General features: G+C 39.6%; 3 protein-coding genes, 1 long non-coding RNA gene and 1 other non-coding gene across 8 annotated transcripts in view; 2 read left to right on the top strand and 3 right to left on the bottom strand.

Annotated features, from left to right (window-relative positions):
• LOC119027612 overlaps positions 1 to 23,001 on the bottom strand; it is a 35,781-nt gene that overhangs the window by 1,160 nt on the left and 11,620 nt on the right. The window contains exon 7 of one of the 2 annotated variants that reach the window (XR_005077430.1): positions 13,054 to 16,685. The exons of the other annotated variant lie outside the window; for it this stretch is intronic. This is a non-coding gene — a long non-coding RNA (uncharacterized LOC119027612). Of the gene's footprint in view, positions 1 to 13,053; positions 16,686 to 23,001 lie in introns of those variants that run through there. 2 annotated transcript variants of the gene reach the window in all.
• nit1 (nitrilase 1) lies at positions 125 to 4,724 on the bottom strand. 3 transcript variants are annotated; one of them, XM_037112977.1, is made up of 7 exons: positions 4,272 to 4,343; positions 3,945 to 4,190; positions 2,489 to 2,722; positions 2,132 to 2,235; positions 1,894 to 2,030; positions 1,438 to 1,563; positions 125 to 867 (listed from the first exon to the last, which is right to left on the bottom strand). In XM_037112977.1, the coding sequence occupies exons 2-7, from the start codon at positions 4,031 to 4,033 to the stop codon at positions 601 to 603; spliced, it is 957 nt and encodes a 318-aa protein (XP_036968872.1). In that variant the 5' UTR covers positions 4,034 to 4,190; positions 4,272 to 4,343; the 3' UTR covers positions 125 to 600. The 3 variants fall into 3 exon arrangements, with proteins under 3 accessions (XP_036968872.1, XP_036968871.1, XP_036968873.1); XM_037112976.1 differs by having other exon boundaries at positions 3,945 to 4,724; XM_037112978.1 differs by lacking the exon at positions 1,438 to 1,563 and having other exon boundaries at positions 3,945 to 4,338.
• On the top strand, positions 4,852 to 8,191 carry pfdn2 (prefoldin subunit 2). The gene is made up of 4 exons (XM_037112980.1): positions 4,852 to 5,008; positions 6,366 to 6,454; positions 6,568 to 6,691; positions 6,979 to 8,191. The coding sequence occupies exons 1-4, from the start codon at positions 4,928 to 4,930 to the stop codon at positions 7,165 to 7,167; spliced, it is 483 nt and encodes a 160-aa protein (XP_036968875.1). The 5' UTR covers positions 4,852 to 4,927; the 3' UTR covers positions 7,168 to 8,191.
• trnas-gcu lies at positions 8,938 to 9,019 on the bottom strand. The gene has a single exon. It is a non-coding gene; the product is annotated as a tRNA-Ser (tRNA).
• Positions 9,011 to 14,431, top strand: b4gat1 (beta-1,4-glucuronyltransferase 1). Its single transcript, XM_037112963.1, has 2 exons — positions 9,011 to 10,700; positions 11,640 to 14,431. The coding sequence occupies exons 1-2, from the start codon at positions 9,597 to 9,599 to the stop codon at positions 11,829 to 11,831; spliced, it is 1,296 nt and encodes a 431-aa protein (XP_036968858.1). The 5' UTR covers positions 9,011 to 9,596; the 3' UTR covers positions 11,832 to 14,431.

Raw genomic sequence — 23,001 nt, 5'->3', positions numbered from 1 at the left:
TATGTAATACAGCTGGTTTGCTGTTTCTTGACTGTAAAGACTGTATGATGTGATTCCATCAAGCAAACGGAAGAAATGTATTGGAATTGAATTGGCAGACAAACAAATCAAGTGAAAAGTGACGTTTCTTTTCATGTAACAACAGCTTTTAATTCAAATGCAGAAAAATACATATTTATTTGTGCACGTCCACTTGTGTCCAGAGATCGATACATATCAGTGACTTAGCTAGAAAAATGTTTTCCTTTCAGCTTTTGCCATTTCCTCTAGTTTCTCATTCTTACAACCCGACAGCACCATCTACTGACTACTGTGAGTAATACCACCTACGGATTCATTTGCTCTGAGCTGATTGTTTTGTTAGGATTAGACAAAAGAGCTGAATGTAGCTGTCAATGAGATGATCTGATGCAGTGATGACAAGATGACTCAAACATTAAACGTAAAAGAAGTCTGAGGGATGAGCAAGGGCAGAAATAAATTATTCACTTAAAAAAAGCTTCATTTGACAATAAAGTATCCTGGAAAAATAATGTTCCCACTGATTCATCCTGTGAGAAATGATCTGTTTAGCTGGTTGCCTCTAGTCAGACTGTCCTGTCAAGTCTTCTCCAGACTCTGATAGAAACTAGCGTCTCTGCGGTGCTGTTGGACCGGCATGTTCCTCCTGATGCTGCGGATCTTCTCAAGGTCGATCTCCACCAGCACCATGCCTGGCTTCTCCCCTCCACAGTCGCCCAGCACCTCACCCCAGGGGTCCACCACCAGGGCGTGACCGTATGACTGGCGTTTCTCATGATGCTGGCCGACCTGCGCTGCCGCCAGGACGAAACACTGATTCTCGATTGCCCGTGCACGGAGCAACACCTGGGAATACATACAGGAAGTTTGGGTTTGGTTGCGTTTATACAGTATCTCATAAAAATGAGTACACCCCTCAAATTTCTGCCAGTATTTTATTTCTTTTCATGGGACAACACTGAAGAAATGACACTTTAATACAATATAAAGTAGTGAGTGTACAGCTTGTGTAACAGTGTAAATGTGCTGTCCTCTCAAAATAACTCAAGACACAGCCATTAATGTCCAAATTGTGCCAAATGGGCGTCAATATTTTGTGTGGCCACCAGTATTTTCAGCCTTAACCCTCTTGGGCCTGGAGTTCACCAGAGCTTCACAGGTTTATCTTGGTCTCATCAGACTACAGGACATGGTTCCAGTGATCCATCCATCCTTAGTCTGCTTGTCTTCAGCAAACTGTTTGCACTGTTTCACAAGCTGTTCACTCACTACTTTACATTGTAGCAAAGTGTCATGACTTAAGTGTTGTCCATGAAAAGATGTAATAAGATATTTACAAAAATATGAGGGGTATACTCACTTTCGTGAGATACTGCATCTCAGCCCAGCCCATGGTTGTATCATGACTCAACCCACCTCCCAGTGAGCAGCTCCTGTTGCTACAGTGAAGGCTGATGGGTATGTCAGAATCTCGGCCCCGTGCCGTTGCATAGCCAGTGACAATTCAGGGAATCTCAGATCATAGCAGATACCCTGGCCAACCTGTGGCAAGAACATTAAAATGCTTTAAAAAAATCACAGAACACAAACAGATTTTAATAATGAACTACCAAAATGTGTTTCTTCCCTGTTAACTCAGTCCAAGTGCATCCTTAACCTTTCTTGCGTTAAAGTTTCAGAGCTGAAAACATTTTTAGAGTCCTGAACTGTCGTGGTTTTCTGTGACAGCAGGTTTCTCGAACAAATCCCCTGATATGAGGAATGTATGCGTGTTTATACGAGGGGTGAGTCAACTCCTTTGACCTTAGGTCATGAAATTGTGATTCAACCCCTGCGGGTCTACTTGATGATGATTATGCCAGAAAATTACACCTTTCCAATGGGAGTCTGGACTGGGGACACGAGGGTGGGTCCAGGGATGACGAAGGCACTTTCTTTAAGGGAAACTCCTTTCTCCGGCAGTTCCACATCAAACAAATGTGCCTTCCTGTAAACTGAAACGATGTCACCTGTGGGTGAAAAGACAGTGTGTCAGTGCGAGTGTGTATTTGTGTACACCAAGTTGGAAACATGGACTGGGGGTTGAATATGTTTGTTCAACGGAGACCACCTTTATCATTGATTATGATGTGACTGTTGTAGAGCCGTCTGTCGGACTCCCAGTCATGTCCTCGTTCATGAAATCCTCCAAGAGACAGCCAAACCTCCAACTTCCTGGAAGAAAGACACATTATATACCAGAAGGAATCCTTGATGTTAGTGGAAATAATGCTCATGTTCTTCAGATGACACACTAGACCGTAGAGACTAGACTTTACCCACTGTTCATATTGAATTTGTATGTTTTGATCTTTGAACTTTGTAACAGTCGTTGGTCTTGTATCTTCTGAAAAGTATCTTCCAGCAGTGCAAAACTGAACATGCTTTCCTGTGTGCAAAGCCAAGTAAATAACCTAAAATCTTCTACCTGGCCAGCTGGGTGTATTGTGAGATTATGTCTCCTGTCAGGCTCTCAGCCAGCGACAAGCTCTCCTCCCGACTTGATCCGATGTAGTCAAAGCCCTCGGGCAGGAAGACCATACTGGCCCCTCGCTCCTTGGCCTCCTCCATCAGCTGTTTACAGGCAGAGAGGTTGGCCTGTTTGTCCGGGGTGGCCGTCACCTGACACACTGCAGCCACTGGCAGACGTAAAGATGACATCCTGCACAGAGAAGAGGTTGTTGCTGCTGCACGCCAGGCAAAGATTTAAATTCAGTCATGGCTGTCTTGTGCAATCTGACAGCCTACTCTCAGATGAACAATATAAACAATGCAAGAAAAGCGTGGGTGGTCTTATGCAGCACTAGAGGATGGAGGTAAACACTGACGGTCTGACTGTGAATGAAACTCTCAGGTCATGATTGACAGAATGGAGGCAAAGAGACAGACAGACAACCAGACATAACACAATCAGGAGCACTGATTAAACCAGCAGCGGTAGAAAATCAAATAAGAAGCTTTGTGGCATCTGTGCTCTGACCTGTCTGTGTCCGCCAGTCAGACTAAACAAAAACTGTCATGGACTCTTGATTCTGCTGTGAGGGGCAACTCTTCTAATCATATATCATGAATATAAAATTGAATAGTTGAAAAGATGGCAGCAGGGAAACATAAACTTTCGTAAACTTGAGGAAACACTGTCTACATCTGCTGGAATGATTCACATATCAAGGAGAGATTTAACTTAAGTTTTGATAACAAGCAATAATGACAAACCTTTGCTTCTAAACTTCTAAAATGGGAGTGTCTGCTCTACTAAAATGTGTGGAATTGGTGAAAACCCAAACATATTCAGTTTATTATCACACAAAGACTAAAGAAAACAAGCTGTAACTGATGAAAATTGGGTCATTTTTGTCCCAAAAGTGACGTAAATGATGAATGAATTCTAGCAGTATTGGCTGGGCTGTAATAAAATGTCCACAACTGGTTAAAAAGAAAAAAACTACCATTACAATGAATACATATTATATAAGATTTAAATTACTTATTTTATTAAGAAAAAGGGCCAAACACCCAAAGCTATCCAACTCACACTCATAGAGGACTAAGAAAAGAGGATTGTTGGCAGGGAATTTTGGCTGTTTTTCCTGCGCAGAGAAAAGGTTGTTGCTGCTGCATGCCAGGAAAGACTTCAGTTCAGTCTTGGCTGATCATTAACAGAACTAGTTCATCTGTGATATATTTATTAGATAATGTTCTACAGCTCTGTGCTCATGATAGTCTTACTAGGATATGGGGACATTTGAATCAAATATCTAGAATAAAAACTCTGGACTGTGCTCTGATTACCATCTCTGTCATGTATGTTGACAGACATCAACCCTAATCTTTTAAAGCTAGATCAAAACAACATATTCACCTATGTAGGATAATAAACATACCTGTTTTGCAGCTTGATCTGTTGTCTCCAAACTGGGTGAGAGGCCAAATATTTTGCAGATCTTCCCAAAATGCCCCTGAATGTGACCATTGGTCCAGGTGAGGTAAACACTGTCACCTTCGGGGTTCAGTCCATATTACTGGACATGTTTGACTCAGTAGTGTGTTCACGGTATAGCAGGAAGGATCAGCGAGCTACTTTCTTCTTCTCTGCTCTAAAAACAAGCACGAAGTCAAACGGTCTCCACCTAGTGGATAGTTTTTGTATTAGTGTGAAGTGTAAGGGGAGAATTATTTTCTAATTGATACAAATAATATATTGTACATACAGCATATGGTAAGATAGAAGAAATTTAACATCACAACGGAGGGTCAGGATCAGCGGTTGAGATGATTATCTTCTCTGCTTTGGATGTATTCTTTTCACTAAATAAAATGACAACAAAATAAATTATTTAAAAGAAATAGCATTTTTAAACCATAGTGAAAAATATATTCTGGGACCTGTTTTTTATACATTTCTTCTACACCAAAGAGAGAAACTGATTGAACTAACTTCGTACAAAGCCTGCGTATATCACAGAACCTCTATGGCTGCAAATGTTTTGTCACCTGAGCTTGAGAGAGCAATTTTGATTTGTCAAAATGATCACAATGAACATTAATTTATGAATAAAATATGCTTGACCAATTCTAGTTGATTTTATGCCGCCTCTTCAGCATTCAGAACATGAGATTGACTTTTTCTGGACACCAAGACACGAGGAGTTGCTGACAAATGTCTATGGCGAATTATTATTATTATTATTATTATTATTATTATTATTATTATTATTATTATTATTGCTGTTGTTGTTGTTGTTATGTGGGCTTCCATAATTTCGGCATTACTGTCTCTGAAGAAGGCAGCATTTTCACACAGGCATTCCTGTGAACCAGCTCTACACTTCCTGGCCGGGGTCTTTCGCAGCAACACCCTTCCAAGATGGCAGCCAACAGTAGCAGCACGGGTAGCAAATCCAGCAACAGTGCCGGTGGGAAACAGTCCGGCCCGTCCGCCGAACAGGTACCCTCACCTCCACTTTAGCCTTCTTTCGTCGGTACACCTTTTGTGGTTGTCGCTCAGCCGTGTCAGGTGAAGCTACGGCCGGTAATCTGACTCCCAGCTAGCCGAGGCTAACGTTAGCTTCCCCATCGCCATCATCATTCTGCTTTCTCACCATAAAACGCTGCAGCGGGGAGAGCCAGGGTGAAGCCATACATACTACGTGCATTTGTAAATGGTTTGTCACGGGTTTGTGCTCATATCAACCAGTATAATAAAGTGTATGCTTTTAATTAGCATACGCCTCACAAGGGAAAGTGTGCTGTAATGAATGGCAGGTCTTGCCCAGTTAAAGATCGTGGGAGAGCTATTTTTATCACCGAGGACCACACAGCCCTATTTTACTGTCGTACACCAAGTATTCAGATCCTTTTCTGAACCTACTGTAGAAGTACTTCAATGCAATACTGGGTTGCAAAAGTATTTTGTAGAAATACAGAACTGTTAACAACAAAATAAATAAATTCTTAAAGTCGGGCTCCAACTAGCTAATGTTTTCACTTTTAATCATTCTGACAATTATTTCTTGAATTCATCTATTAATTAAATTTCTAAATATCAGAAAGTACTTAAAAATATCTACCACAATTTCGTATAGTCCACATTGACACACTCAGATGACATGTTTTGTCTGAGTAGTTCAAAAGGAATGGTGAATATTTTGATTTTTTTTCCTGTAATATTTAGTAGAATTAGACCTGATCTATCTTCTGTCAGCAAAATAACTCATTTGTTCACCAGCAATACTGGCTCTAAAATGAAGTAGCAAAATTAAAGAACTTATTATAATGGGGCTGTTCTTATCCATATTACTGGTGCATTAACTTTGTTAACTTTGACATAAATGTCATGGAGTTAAAGGTATAACATCAGGGCTGTCAAGATATCAGATTTCCATCAGATGGTTATCTTGGCCAAACAAATTCAATGAGTAAATGAAAAAAAATCATGATTGTTATTGTGATGCATCAGTCAAATTCATCTTTTACTCTGTTCACTGTGGGTTTTTTTGCTTTTGTCGAGCAATACATTACTTTCATAATTTGCGTGGAGAGAGTCTGTAACCATAACTGTAAAAGAAAAAACCCAACAACATCAACTAGTATTGTACATATAACATACAGCCTGAAGAGCGAGCACCTCTCTTGGTAACAATCACATGTACTTTACTTTAATACATTAATAATTAACTTGCTTAATTGATGATCACAACTGGATTGTTTTATCACTACAGAATTGATTAAATCTATGAATAATATCGACAACACAAGTCTTTGTGTCTGTATTGTTGCTGACGGTGTATATTTCTGTGTGACAGGTGGTCGCAACATTTCAGAGGATGCGTCAGGAGCAGCGCAGTATGGCCTCTAAAGCTGCAGAGTTTGAGATGGACATCAACGAACACAGGTTGGCAGCCTTTTTGACTCACTGTCAGCTATTTTCATCTTTGATCAAAAAAGATATTTCCCGAATAGCTAATTGGCTCGATTGTTTCGTTTTTGGTTTTATTCCTCATGCAGCTTAGTAATTGAAACCCTGAAGGATGTGGACCCCTCAAGGAAATGCTTTCGTCTGGTAGGAGGAGTGCTGGTGGAGAGGACGGTTAAAGAAGTTCTACCAGCGTTGGAATCCCACAAAGAACAGGTGATGGTTGAGAAAAGGAAAACAAATGTACTTCTACGTTCTATCTTTAAATCGGTTTAAAATACAGTTTAATTGTTAAAACTGTATTGTAAAGGCAATTTAGGCCATTATTAGCTTAAAGTAAATACTTGCAACATCAACACTTTGCTGTAGCCTTATACAACTAAAAGTTACCTGATTTTTTTAATATATCAATTAAACATAATTTAAAACAAGAGAAAACTTAAGGCGCAAATCAAATATTTAGTGAAAAACGTCTCACCTTTTTTCCATTTTCCCCTTCGCAGATCTCCAAAATAATCGAGACCATCAACGCACAGATGCAGACGAAAGGACGGGAGCTCACAGAGTACAGGGAACGCTACAACATCCGGTTGGTAGGAGAGGGAGAATCAGACGCACAAGGCCAGTCGGCGTCTTCGAGGGACAGTGAAGGAGGCGGGTCTAAAAGCGGAGCTGGCGTTCTAGTGTCGTAATTTGTCAAAGTAGATCACAGCAGTAGGGCCTTATGATTTCTGCAGTACTGAAAACACAGTTGGAGTCACAAAATCTAGGTTGAAAAATTGGGCTTTTCACAGGATAACCTTGGTTGAGACGATTGGTGAAATTTATGCTAAACATAATACACTTGGTATCAAAGTACAGTACACATAGTTCTCTGCTTACGTATGTGAATGCTAGTGTGTGTAAAAAAAATAAGGGTGTTTGTCTTGCATCTGCCTTGTCAGTGAAGCTGACTTTTTTTATTTCTGAAATATTGTGGCATAAATTAAACAACTGAATTCACGTACTTGTTTTAGTCTTACTTTCATCACACATGAGTTAGTAAATAGTTTACTGTCTTAGATCACAGAAATTAGTTTTTTATTCTTGTTCTGTTATTACAAAGTTTAAAAACAACAAGCATACAATATATGAATGCTCACAGGTATTAAATAATAAAACAAGGTTAAAGTTCATTTTTAAAGTAAACATGCTTTTGAATTTTGTAAACTTCATATTTTGGACTAACAACTTAAAAATTGGTCACAGGGCCCTAAAGTATGTTGAGCTGTGCAAATGAGTCACCTTTGCCAAGGCAGCACAGGTCCTGGAAGGCATTTTGACAACATGTGTTATGAGCATGAACCTGAGTTTATACTGTAAACATGTCACTATAGATCAAAACAAATCTGTTGGCTTTGTTGAACCTCCCTCTGTGAAACATGAATCATAAAATTTGTCCACACATAAGCCATGCACAGCTGGACGTCAGTGCTACTGCCACACTTTAACAGTAAAGCCCCTTCATTGAAAACACAATAAAAACCTATATTCTCTCTGATCTATAGCACATGCTTGAGCTATGAGTTGTTCTGTTACTTTTTTTGGCACAATCTAAATTGAAGAAATGCCCCCTAGGACCTGATGTGTGCTGTCCACACTGTTAATGTAGTTGTGAGGAGAAAAAACATGTTTTGTTGATAGTCATGAATAAAAGAATGTCACAGTTGTGCTTCATGTGTGCTGTCTTACATTCTCCTTACTGTATGGTGTGGTGATATTCCATGTATATATGTGGTAGATGTCATATTTAGATAACCCACAAAATAATGCAGTAAGATCACATTGGGGTTGACTGATTTCCATCTTACTTCCACACAGATTTGTCTTTCTGCACTGGTGGATGAAATTATGGGCTAATAGATATTTTGATACAAGTAGAATATTAGGCATATTTAACATTGGTGGTTTTCTGGGGGATTCGGTCATTTATAATATTATTTAGCAGACTGTTATCTCTGTTTTTAACCTGTGTTTTGGATAACATGATTGGGTTTAATTCAAATGTAAGATAAACTATTTATTAATTAACTGGTTCTGCAAGACTTGGCAGCCATATGTAGGTGCTTAAATACGTTTTGCATTTGTTATGTATATTTTATGTGTATTTGCAGTGTATATGTTATTGACATAACATATATATTGCAAATAAATACATAGAATCTCACTGTAAGCAAAGATCAATACAAATCGTAAAAAATTGGCACCGTGTATGATATGATTGCGAAGGTGTGAACAGTGATATGATACAGAATGAAAAAAGTCTGCAGGGTTGTGTTTTGATTTTTTAGTGCTTGCATGCAATTGTATGTCAAAGGGCAATTTACCCAGGAAAGTGAACCGATTAGATAAGTGACTGAATTAGTTTTGCAAATGACGACTACAACGAACCAGGGTTGACACAGAAAACGAAAAGGGATTTTCGACGAGGATGGGATTCGAACCCACGCGTGCAGAGCACAATGGATTAGCAGTCCATCGCCTTAACCACTCGGCCACCTCGTCTTATGGACTCCTATATGATAGCATACAAAATCTTCTATGAGACAGTTATCATACCGCTGTTACTTCTTTCAATTTTTCTGTCTTTCTGTATTTCCATTCTCGCTCTCACGCAAACTGAACAAGTGGTGACAATAGTCCTTTATTCGTGCCTGTGAGCCGCTTGAGCTAACAGCTAGCAGTGCCCAGAGACATAATTCGTTGGCGCATTTCCCCGCGATATTACGGTTATGACGTATGTACGTGCGCCGCTGTCGCAGCAGCAGAGCAGAATGGTCACAGTTGCGTTGTGTTTTGATGGAGAACACAGAATCTGGACTTGTTTCATCGTTTTATTCGTTCTGTCGAGGGCCGTGTCAAAGTCTGGCGCAACCCTGCCAGGAGCCAGAGCCATGTGCGGTCAGGCAGTGGTCGTGTTTCCAGCCGAACAGGCTGCAGTGTTAGCATTGTGATAGCAATGTAGGTAACGCTAGCTGGGACGCCTGGACAGAAATAGCCAGCCCTCGAAGAAACGGCAGCCTGCTCCGGTGTTTGGACCTGCTTTGTGTACAGTAGTTGGCCGCTGTGTAGCTTCTCTGGAATGCATCTCTCCAAGAAATGCTCCGCCTTCAAAGTGGTGCTGAGTGCTCTGCTGATCGTGGCGCTGCTGCAGCTCATATACCTGTCCTTTTTATCCAAGTTTCACGGCAAGCAGCAGCGGTACAGATACTCCGAGCTCTTTGGAGGCTCCGGGGGCAAGAAAAATGGACACCACGAGAAAAACACGCGGAAGGAGCGACTGAGGTACTCGCTGTCCACTGGTGGGATCTTTGACAACAGTGGTCAGTACCGGGTCTACAAGAACTTGATCAAAAGTGATTACACCTCTAATCAGAAACCAGGATCTGACCCCAGCTCCAATGTCCTGGCTTTAGCTACCCACACAACCATCAACAACCTGCATCACCTGGAATCTCTTCTGGAAAGGTGGCACAACCCTCTCTCAGTGGCCATATTCGCACATGGACAAGATGTCAAGTTTGCCACAGCTCTGGTCTATGCGCTCAGCTTCTTCTGCCCTCAGATCCAAGCCCTTGTGGATTTCCACTTGGTCTGCCTCTCAGGAGAGATGGCCAGTTTCCCTGATAAGGACCGGGAGCATTTTACAGGTCTTGAGGACTGTGCCTCTGTCTTCTCCAGACTGGAGACCCACAGGGATAAGTACAAGAACTATGCCATCAGTGGAAATATCTCCTACCCCAACAATCTCCTCCGTAATGTCGCCCGGGGTGGCACAGAGTCCTCCTACATCCTGGTCATCGACATTGACATGATGCCGAGCGCTGATCTGCACCAGCAGTTCCTGGCCATGATCATGAGACCTGAGCCAGCCAGCGATGAGGTGTTTGTCTTGCCGGCCTTCGAGATCCGCCACGCCAGGAAGATGCCTGCCACCAAGCCAGAGTTGGTTCAGCTCTACCAGGTAGGTGAGGTGCGGCCCTTTTACGAAGAGCTGTGTCCTCGCTGTCAAGCCCCCACCAACTACTCACAGTGGGTCAACAGCCACGTTAGGGACACGGACACCCTGGAAGTTGCCTACACGCTCACCTGGACAGACCCCTGGGAGCCTTTCTACATCGGGCCCCACACAGTGCCCCTCTACGATGAAAACTTCAAGCAGTATGGTTTCAATCGCATCAGCCAGGTTTGTACAATTTCAGCATTTTATGTCTTGGACATAATTTAATTAAAAAAACTCAACTTGTACAAAATTATGTACAAATTATTGAAGACTGTGAGAGTCAGATGAAAGCTCTAGAAAAAGCTAGTTAGTGAATAATCTTTTGGCCTATCGCACGAAAGAAATATCGGCTGATGCTGACATTGTTAACAGAATTGCTTCAAGCAATAGTCCAAAATCCAAATATATTAAACTTATCAGTCTCAAAGGCTAATAAACTGACATACACTCATATTTGAGAAGCTACAACCATCGAATTCAGGGCATTTTTTTCTTGGAGGTCTTCAAGGAGGACTACACTGATTTCACACATGATTGACACAAGAAGTACTACTCAGTATCACGTTTAAGAAGCAGGAAACAGAAAATTTTGTTTCAAAAAGATAAGAATCGATGATCAAAAAAGTTGGCGAATAATTTAATAAATCAATTTATTATTGAGGCTCCAAAAGACCCAACTGAGTTGTATCACGAGGGTGTAAGAATCAGTGCTTTTGGAGTTTCACTCATACAAAAAGACAAAGTCAGAGTATTTCTGCTTAGGTTTTGACCTCTTGACCTCTGAATCCTCTCTCCTTCTCCGGGTCCATCTCGTCTCCCTTCATTGCCTCTTTTCTGCCACCTGTTACCTTGTCCCATGATAGATGCTATTCACACTCTGCCTTTACTTCACTCACTCTATCTCTTTGCCCCAGTTTAACCTGTCTTCCTCATGCCATCTTTCTTCACCACATTTCACCTCTTCCACCTCGTTTCCCATCTGTCCTTCTTGGTGTCATCTGTCTCCTCACCTCTGCACAATCTGTCACATGTATCGTTCTCCTCCACCGTCTCACCTTTTCCCCCTCATCACTTCCCACTGCCATGTCTGCATTCTAACCCTGTCCTTCCGTCTCCCTCCAGGCCTGTGAGCTCCATGTGGCCGGATACAAGTTCTCGGTGCTGAGCTCAGCCTTTGTCGTGCACCGGGGCTTCAAGATCCAGGGAGAGTTCCACGCCAGGAAGGACGAGGAGAACAAACACAACCGGGTTCTGTTTCGCAGCTTCAAAGAGGGCCTGAAAACCAAATACCCATCCTCCAACCGACGATGCTAAAAATCAGTCTCTCGTGAAATCTGTCTTCTGCTGAAACGATGGACATACATTTTTCTCTTCTGAACCAGATTTTGCTCTCGCTGCTCAAAACGTCCTAGTTTTTCTATGATTTCTTGTTATGATGGCACAGTAGGAGTTCAATCCAAATCGTGGGTTTATTTCAAGACCCTATGAAAATGAGCAGAAGGGAGATGTTCTCTGGGGATTTCAGTGCACATTGTGCTTGTTGAGACTGAAAAGAAGAAATGATCATTCAAGATCGTAAAACTGGCTGACGACTCTTGAGATTTCTTTTTTCGTTCTTTTTTTGTAATCAAATGCAAATCCAAAACCCGAATAGCATTTGATTGACATTAATGTCAAAGCATATGAGGCACTGTAAAGTTTTCTATTTTAAAATATGTTCGAGCTCGTCCCGATACAAAAATAGATGCATCAGCGTGACTGTAAGACAGAGAGTCTCAACATATTCATTCAGAGATATATCCTGTGAGACAAAAGCCCTTAGTTCATCGTAACATGAAGTTTAAGGTTCTACATTTCATGACAGCTGATCAAATGTTGCCTTGTTCTTTAAAGTGAAGCTCATATCAAGCCATCCCTCTGTGCAGTCAAAAGTATGGTCCCATTTACAGGCCTTGTTAATAGTTATTTCTTATCAAAGACAGAACCATGACTAGGCTTGTCACAATTACTTCTTTGTGTTGGACCACATATTGTTTGTTTTTTTGATGCTAGATGCTGTGCCCAAATCTTATAATATTAAAGAAAACCCTGCCAGTTATTCTGGCATCATATTGGATAAATGTTGGGACAACTATGCATGAAAACACATCCGTCAAAATTGAGGTTTGCAAAAATGATCAAGATCATTTACATACACAGGAGGTGGCTAAGATACATACGATAAGTTAACAGCATAATTATTGTGAAACACCTAACTTTGATGTTGTAGCTTTATGCAAATATGTATTTAAAATGAAACTAGAATGGCACTGAGTAGAGCGCATACCTCTGCCAAGGCCCCCAACAGTCCCATTTAACCAGTCAAGCCTAATCCAATATCAGAATTTTTTTAATCAAGTTCCAAGTTTATTAAAAATCTCTTGTTTATTTTTTGTGTAATCCTGCTGTCCAACCAACCAACCAACACACAAATGCACACAGGTAAATACATAACCTCCTTGGCAGTGGTAACAATATGATTGGCTGTATGAAAACAAGGTGTCTGTCTACATATATAAAGAATTAATTACCACCCTGTTGGCTATTGCAAAGACAGGAGGCACAATCATCAGTCTGTTTTCATTTGCTCACTTGCCAAACGCAGGCAGAGTCCACAAAACTCTCACCTTGTTCCAGACATTTCTGTCAGTTATATTCCATAACAATAATGAAGTGAAACAAAAAGGTAACTCCGTCTGATTATCAGGGTTACTGCTACCCTTCAGTACAATGGGAATCAGCCCTGACAATCAGTGATGTGCTCTGTCCACCAGATGGCAACAGGCACCTGAGTGTTTCATCATATATTTTAGCTTGAAGTGAGTGTTGGATACACTACAGCAGAACGCAGGGATTACACAACACCAGTGCTGTCTGGCGCTCAGGGGGATGTGAATCTACTCTGCGCCACAACTGTCGGCACATTTCAGACGTTTTCATAACCCTGGGAGTGCTTATTCTTGGTCTCGCCGCAAAACTGTCTAAAGAGATTACTCGCAAGGCATTAGCACAACAAAGCACTGGGGGAACTTTCTACGGTACTGTAATTTTGCCAAGATTGTGGAAAAATACTGTATTATAACACTGAGGATGTGATGGTGGTAGTCGGTTACATTGTCTAAATCTGTGGGGGGGGTTTTAACAGCTCTGTCTACAATGGGGCCAGTGGGCTACAGGTACAAATGTAGCATGGTTAATGGTAGATTAAAAAAAAAATGCACAATCAAAATGTAAAACAGCAAAAAAAGCAGTTGGTGTTGTCAAAGGACTTCTGTGGAAAGTTTTATCTTAACACCACTAGAGAATAGCAAATTATTGATCATACACATTATTCTGTATCCTAATGGTACATACACTACATACAGTATTAAACCTTGACTACCAATCTTATGTCTGTTTAGTGAAACTGCAAAGTATGCATATACAAAATATGTTTTAAGTGTTAAGTTGTTATGTAATTATTGATTTGAGATTTACATATTTTTTTCTTCTACACTTGTAGTGTTCATGATATATTTATTGTGAAATTGTTTTGATTTAACTGGAGTGGGTTTAACCCTTTTTGTTTTTACCCCAAGCAGAAAGACTGTAGCACGGAATTGTGTTTGGTTTGAAAAAAAAAAATTGTTTTTGAACTCTTTTGGTTCAGCGCCACTGTAAAATCACTTTTATTCAGTATTTTTTGACGTGGGATCCATTTCAACATATTTTCAAACAAACTTGTGTAACGATGTAGTGTGGAGCTCTATTTCTCATGTGTCTTTTTCCTTTTTTGAAAATGCTCATTTTGTATTTATTATTTCTTTTACGTTGAGGAAACATCATGCCTGATTTGTATTGTTTGAATTTATATTAAACCTACTGGATGACTTTTATTTGACAGATAACTGTCTTACTTGTACACAATCAGGGCTGGAAAGCTACTTAAAACATGCTCTAATTTAAGTACAATTGAGAGTTACTGGAACTCAATTTGATTAATTCCATTTTCTGCAACTTTATACCTCCAATCCACTAAAATTCAAAGGCAAATATTGTACTTTTTGCTTCATTCAATTTATTTAACAACTTTAACTACTTCTGCAATTAGATTTAAGAATAGAAATAAAATATATGATTTAATATTGTAGATTAAAAGCTATCGATTCCTGATGAGATTTCACAAGCTACCATATAAGTAGCATTAAGTATTTACTATCTATCTGTTCTAGTTCAACATTAATGGGATGAACACATTAAAGGGGTATTCCAGTGTTTTAAAACCTGTATCGACATGCTTGGTGTGTAAATGATTCATACTGTAACAGTCCAGTAGATCGCCTCAGCTGATCGTCTCTCCTGGAACAGGACTTGTGTTTTTGAAAACAAAATGGATCTTATTATTATGTTTCTGTAATCAGCCTGTCACTGACAAAAAACAAGCCCTGTTAGTAGACGTATCTTTGATTGTCGGAGTTGACTTATAAATTGTAGGTGTGTCAAACATTTAGAAAGACATTACAGTCTAATAAAATAATACACGTTACTCTTAAATATGCCATTTTGAATATGGAATATTCAATAGTAAGGATATTTGAATGCTAACACTTTTGTACTTAAAAGAATTTTAAAGAAATGTGTCGCATGACAGGAGTTTTACTTTGAAGTGAGTATTTGCAAATGGTGGTGTTGCTAGTTTTAATCTCCTAAGTAATCAGAAAGATCTTTGAGCACTTGGAAATGTACAAATCCAATCAATTAACTTCACCAGGGACTCGTAATGACACTTATGTCAACAGTGCTTTTCAAATTATAACTTTTAAAAGGAGGTGAAGATGCTGAGAGCAAGACAATCAAAGAAAAACGAGTTCCTACCAAACACAGTTTGGCTGACTTCACTCATATGAGCATAAATACAGTGGAAAGACAAAAATGGCGAGAAATCAGTCGGAGTATCGTTCACCAAGCACTTGACACAGTTGACATTAACCTGTGCTGTAACCTGGCTTAAGATGGAGGTTTAAAGGCATCCCTGCACAAATAGCATGTGATGGGTGATTACAGGATGAGGCAGGCCAGCATCCAATTAAAAGCTCCTATTTAGTAATTAAGACAGGTATTAAACTAGACTTTAAGGAGTACTCAGTTAGACTGGTTTGATAAGTAATAAAATACTTCTGCAACTCAGCTACACCATCCCAGTCACCATATTTCGTGAAGTTTTTCATCATATCTTCCTAAACATCTCAGGCTGGTTTTAGAAAGTTGAAAATGAAAAACAATAACAGTTTGCGTAGCTTTAAAGTTGCTCAAGTGTTCGGTGATCGGTGATGGCCATCTGTTGGTATAAAGTAGAGCACGTGTGACATTCGGCACTTGACTGTTCGATGCACCGTGGCCCTCTGTGGCTAAGCCTTCATTACTAGGCTCAGTGTTAAACCTGGCACGCGAGAGCTAGTCGCACGCAACTCTGCTCTGGCTTTAGTTCAGCTTTTTTAGGGCATAACAAATAATCATCCGTCTAACCAAATATCGGGCACTTTTGCTTTCAATCTTGTGCCTCCATTTTTCAGAGATGTCTCTGACTCCAAACTTATAAATAAGTCTCAAATAAAACTTGATGAGGATTAAACAATGGATCCAAAAAGACTTGTTTTGTTTTAACCAAAAATGTTCCCATTGTCCTCTGAGCTAGATTTAAGAGCTTTCCTCTCTAGTAAAAACACATAAATTAGGAATACAGCTTAAGAAGTTATTTTCCTGCAATAAACAACTCCTTGACTAAGCTGTTGGCATTCACCCAACAAGAAAATTACTTCCCTCCAAAGATGTCATGTTCTGTCTACCCTATGCTGTTCATTTCTTCTCCCCCTGACATGGGTGTTAATAATGTGGCAGAAGGTGCAGAAATTTTAGGGGGGGGGTGGCTTGTGTGGATCAGGAGTGGCAGGTTTGGTGAGGTAAAGTGGGGTTTATATTGACAGCTTTGGGGTATGGAGGCTTATCTGGGTCAGAGAGCTTTACGACATAAGCAATTAGGGCTGCCCTCTCTTGTGTGCGCTAGCAGGAGGGAGGCCTCCCGCCATCTAGATTAGCCGCCTTGCTAAGGCCAGTAGAGCTCCGCAGCTTCTGGACGGTGGAGGGAACCAGCTGGAGGGCGAGATGAGCAGGCGGTGGGGGGTTCCTCGAGAGAAGGGTGGGGGATGAGAGGGTGAGGACAACGAGAGCATGGGGTCAGAATACAGGCATTGTAGACATTGACAGGCCCTTCTAGGTCAGTGAATGGGTGAGGAATGAAGGAATCAATGACCCCTAATGATGGAAGGAATTCGCAAAATGGAAATGGGTACAAATTAATTGCTTGTTTGTCCCTTGTAGCATGTTTAACAGCAGTTTGAAGAGAAAAGGCCTATAGAGGGTGTTTATGCCACTCAGTTTAACATCACTGATTTCTTCTAACGAGCCACTTGACTGGAAGAATTTGCAAGTGATTAGACCAAATGGTTTAGAGGGATGGTTGAAAAGTTCTTTAGAATTATTGAATAAATGATTTGTTAGCTAAAGTGTGATCAAAGAGGATTTAGAATACAATACATCACTTTAATGTCTAAGAATTAGACTATTATAACATAATGGTGTGTTTGCCCCACTTGAGCTGTATGTAAGAGAGTGCAGACAATACTACATAGTAATAAATTAACATTTTATCATTACTTCTTAAACTTTTCTGACTTGACTGAGGTCATGTGGGAAGTTGGCATGCATAAAAGGAACTTGTGGTGGACACAACTTTTTAGTTGATTTTGATTATGCTGAAACAAAGTAAACCTATTTTAGTGCTGTACTGTACCACCAGACTACAGAGCAGCTTGTTTCTTTGGGCTCTGAGACCCCTCAGCACAATTCATCCTCAGCACTAAAAATGTTCTAATTTGGTGATTTATAAACCCTGTAAAACTGCAATCCGACCCACCTACATGCATTAAGAAAAACTGTTGTACTATACTTAATATATATAGAAATACCAAATCTTATTACTGATGGTCTTGTTTGTTTATATAGGTCATATAAACGCATTAGCGTTAAACTGAGACTGTTTAATAACCAGTTAAGGACTCCTTCTAGAACATTTAACTAATGTATTGATTCAATAATAAATTAAATGTAAAGAAAAATGTGAAAAATGCCAGTCATATTCCTGAATTCATTATAAGAGATATGTTTAATGTATAAGCAAATACAATAAACAAAAACAAGAATAAAATATAATGTTTAATTATGAAACTAATTATTAATCAAATTGTTTTCAGTTCATTTCTGTCATCAACTAAAAAAGCTGCAAGATAAAGGCTCTGTCTTCCTTTTTTCTCTTCAGTAAAGTCACCATTAATGTGAAGACAAGCAGCTTCTTCTATTACTGAAACTGTGTGAGTCCCAATTATTCATCAGTGTCCATTACCTATTAATTTGTTTGCTTTCAAAATGTCACAAAACAGTAATAAAAGGTCTTTCAAAGTTTCCAGCAACAAATCCTCTTTTCTTCAGCAGCTGGAATCACACAAAATATGGCATTTTAACCTGAAAACTGACTCAAACCTCTCACCCTATATTCTACACTTCCCCTTTCTTGCAACTCTACCTTGCTTTATTCCTGTATAACCTCCCCTCTCCTCTTCTTCATTACATGCAATTTGTGTCATGTTAGGACTTCATTACACACAGATCCGTCAGCTGAGGTCTCTATTGATGCGACGATCACAAGAACAGATTGTAGCCACACGCTGAGCACGTCTCTGTACGGGATGCAGCCATCCGTTTCACTTAAACAAGTGGAGGCTTAACTGCCATCAATGCCAGCTTTGGGAGAAGTTTACCTGTCTGCTTACTGAAATAAAAGCCTCTCAAGGGAAGGGCACGCATATCACTGGACCTCTAAACCTGGTGTTCTTGGACGCCCAGGCTGTCCACGTTTTAAATGTATCCAGCTCGAGCCAGACTATCCGGGCTGGAGGACAGAAGTAATGAGACGTGACACTGCCCTGGGGAAAGAAAAGGAGGCCTAACAGATATAGGTAATCCTTCTCACCAAGCTAACGCCTCTTAGTCTCCTACCCCTGCTGTCACGTGAACCCAGCAGGAAAACACACATAAGACGTCAAGACACTAATATACACACAGAGTGAGTCATCTTCAAGGGTCATCTGTTCCATTTTTTTTTTTTTTAGTTGTCCCTCAACGGGCAGTTCAGGGTAAGCGAGTGTGCAAACAAATGTATGTAACGGCAATTCATTTACACCAACGACTTCATGTTTGACACACAAGGATTAGAAGGTCAAAGTGCAGGTGTATTTATCAGTCCATACACAAAGTACACTGACCATTGTGCAGATATTATAGTGTAGAAAAAGGTGCTAGGGGTATTTTATAATCATTAAATGTTACTGTTTCAGTGTGATGAAGTCAAACTGGACAATAAAGTTTATTGTAGCACTAAAATATCTAGCGCAAGCGTTTTTCTGAGGAAGATCATTGCAAAAAATGTGTGTAAATCCCAAAAGATTGAGAATTGGTTTGGCTCTATTCAAAAATCTGTAACTAACAATTATTTTCATTATTGTTTAATATGACAATCATTTTCCTGATAAATTAGTTAGTAGTTTGGTCCAGAAAATGTCAGAAAAATTGATCAGTGTTTGTCCACAGCCCAAATATATTCAGTTAACTTTCACATTTGAGCGGCTGAAATTAAAGAATTTGAAAATGTTTTCCCTAAAAGATAATTTACAAAAAAAAAAAAAACAAAAATCATCAATTATTAAAATAGTTTGTGAATAATTCAACAGTTGACAGCTGTTCGATTAGTCAACTAATTATTGCAGCTATAACTAAAGCCAAACCTGTTGTCCATGTGGACGTGCGTGGTGTCCCTGATCAAAAATCTTTGTAGTTTTTTTACGGACATAATCAGTCTCAAGTTGTACCTCCTGACAACTGGATGGTATCGTGTACATTAACTGTCTCATGCTGTGCTGCTGGACCTTCACACAAGTGCTAAAACATATGTTCACCCGCACACATGTTTACAGTGGCGCAATGAGTTAATTCTGCTTCAATCGATTGCACTAATACAAGGCTAATTTATCACTGCTACTGAATCAGTGATTCAGTAGCAGATGATGGGAGCTATGATACAATTACTCCACTGACACAACACGACAGGATATATGCCAACAATGTCCCAAGGGACTGTGGTGATACTCCTGCCATAGTCAACTTATTTTACTATCAATAAACTATAAAGAAGCTCATTTGATATCAACAAACCTGGATGACCACTTACTCTAGCTAATATACTTAATAGCAGTACAGCAGTATGACAGGAGATTAAGTAGGAGATTAAATTTGAGTTGAGCATGATTCGACAAAACAACCTGACAAAAATCAATATAAGCCATCGGTAAGTGTGACTGTTTTTGTTTTCACTACCTTTGGTGTACTTTCTTGCTGTCACTATATTAGATTTTGCATGAGGTGCAGATAAAACACCTGCTGAACCAAAACAGAGTTCAATGGGAGGATTGTTGAATAATAGTCTTAAGATTCAAAGTGAATTTAGTTATCATTTAACTACCAGGACTGTACAATGAAATGATTGTCTTAGCCTTTTTTGCAATTTATTTAAAAAATGAATGGGTTGATAAAATAATCTATCCAAAAAATAAAATACTAATTATTTAAGTTGGAGTTTGGAGGATGTATTGAGGAGACTCACAACCAGAAGAAAGAAGCTGCTCTACAGTTTGTTTTTTTGACCGTGGATACTTCTGTTTTGCTTGCCAGATGGCACAACAGCTAAATAATAATAACAACAGCATGAAAGTTGACCTAATAACTGTTAGTGATTAACAACAACATACCTGTGTCCTAGGTCCATATGCAACAACATGACGTATTTTCTATAGAGTCGGTATGCCTGCTATATTGATTTTGTGTGTGTTGTTGGTGGACAATATAAAGCACTAATGAAATAATGGAGAACTTTTTAATTTTTTTTATTCCTAATGTCACAGTTTGTTTTTGTCTTTATTCACTTGCTCATAAAATTTGACAGTTTCTATATCAAACTGCTTGGTTTGTTCAGCCTAGCTATGACTGTGACATTTACCAGCAGAGCTGCAAGGCTAGGTTGGCTAATCAATTAGTCAATGGAAGAAAATGAATTTGCAACTATCTCGATTAACTGTGTCAGGTTTATCCAGCTTATTAAATGTGAGGATTTGCTGCTTTTGTTTGTGATTGTAAACAAAGAGTCTTTAAGTGTCAATACTGTTGGTTGGCCATAACTGAGCTTGTTTTATATAATATCCTATGATCAAAAACAATATTGTTTTATTATTTTTTTACCGCTATTTTTTCAAGTACCACCTAAATCCTGTTACCTGATATTAAGTATCTGATGTCTGACCGCCTGACCACAATGTGTTCATTTTTTGGTGTATGTGAAAGATTTTCCTCTCATCAGTTAGTGGGGCTCAGACACATGTATAAACAGGAACCTCCACCCACATGTTTTCAGACACGAGCCTCTGAAACATATCATATTAGAGTATGGGTCTCTCCTTTAGTCCGCCTCTTCTAAACACCAAGGTCATCAACTGGCTTCGATCCAGCCATTAAGTTACTTCATGTGTTCAGTTTTTTGTTAACTACTTGGACTGAATACATACCGAGTTGTGACCACAGAACCACGGCGCACATTGAGCCATGATTTTTTTTTGTGCCATTCTATTTCTGCTTAGAAAAAGCCTCATTGTTTTGCCCTTTTGTGGATGACTATCCAATATTCATCTAAGGTTCTCATACAGATGTTTTAGAGATAGTAATAAAGTACAAATGACATTTAACTGGCCACACATGGCCTGGCCCACATTTACTGTCTTCTCAGTATCTGCTCAGTTTAAATAAAGAGTGCACCTTGAGCCAGTAAACATAAAAAACAGAAATAAGTGTGTCATTATTCAACGGTGCAAGTTCTTCTGATCATGAGCTTTCACCCTAGAATTTCCAGTTGAGGGACGTCATACAACAAGTAAATGGATTCAATCATTTCTTCCCAACTCTAACCAAGGAAATTGTGCCATTGCAGACACATACCCTATCTCACAGTCCCACGTTGCTGCCTTCACAGAAAAAGACTAATGATCCATCTACTGCTTCTTCCCAGCTGACAACTGAGTGGCCTTTCTGTTGTGGCCCTGACAGCATCAGCAGGGCGAGGCTGGACCGGGCTGACCAGAGAGGCTTAGGGGGACGTAAGTCACCAAAGCAGGAATTAATGAGCATTATAGTATTAGGTAAGAATAAGTCCCACCTTAAATCCTTCAGGATTCCTTAACAACACCAGTAACACCTGTTACATATGATGATGAAGGGAAGCAGAGGAGAGGAAGGTTTTTCATGATGAGGCAAGACAGATACCAATATTGGGAAATATTTCAAGAAAAATTTGCCACATTTGTCTAAAATTACAAATAAAATCTTTTGACTTTTTCTCCAGAGAAGATCTTCATGCTCTGTTTTTGCTTTTTAATGTGCTCGTTGCTTTGGTCGTTTTATGACAATTGAACTAAAACTAGAAATGAGTACAAAAATTTTAATCTTACTGAATAATTTCATTTATCCGTAGAGGCTTTGAAACCAATGAAAGTGCAGATAATAAGTTGCAAAGCAGATATGAAAGAAAACGGTATGTTGTAGATTTATGGTCCTGGTGCATTTTATGTAAGAACATGGTTGTTAGATTAGGTTAATATCTATTTTGCCAGCAGGTAAAAGCACATATGAAGTAAAAAGACAGTATTAGGTTCAGTGCTAGGTTTAAAGCTTTGTAAGAGAGGATATGTGGACTAATTTGGAAAAAGACGATGAAAACTGCTTAGGCCAAATCATTTTTTAAAAACAGAGCAGGGTCAACACTTTTCTGCAACATCCCTTATCTGATTATTTCAAACAAACAGCAGCAGTCAAAGGTTACCAAAGGCTTTGCTAGGGTTAACCATCTAGGCTCAAAAGACGTCACCTGCAGTGTCACCCAGACAGTCAGCCCTCACTATTAAAAGCTCCATGACCACAATCGGTGAACAAGTAAATAAATAATCCAGTGCAAGCAGTGATTTGCCAGGCTATTTTTTTTAAAGGCTTAAACTGGAGTTTGCCAGCTAACTGTGAGCTTGATGGTAAGCTGATCCCTCAAACAGAGAATGTGATACTGTCTCGAGGTGGTTCGTTTAACTGGAAAGAACAACAATCCACCTCTTTACGACACCTGGATAGAACATCTTATTACAGAAATAATCTCTGATTGCATTTAACTTAACATGTTGAAGTGTAAAGGAGCTTGTTACTCTGACTCACCTGTTAATTCACACAGAGGGGATTTTCCGGGAAAATGCTAGGATGTCACAGT

The sequence above is a fragment of the Acanthopagrus latus genome, chromosome 10 (assembly GCF_904848185.1).
Source record: "Acanthopagrus latus isolate v.2019 chromosome 10, fAcaLat1.1, whole genome shotgun sequence".
NCBI classification, from domain to species: Eukaryota; Metazoa; Chordata; class Actinopteri; order Spariformes; family Sparidae; genus Acanthopagrus; species Acanthopagrus latus.
Note: the sequence above shows the minus strand (reverse complement) of the source record. Positions and strands in the feature narration are given on the sequence as shown.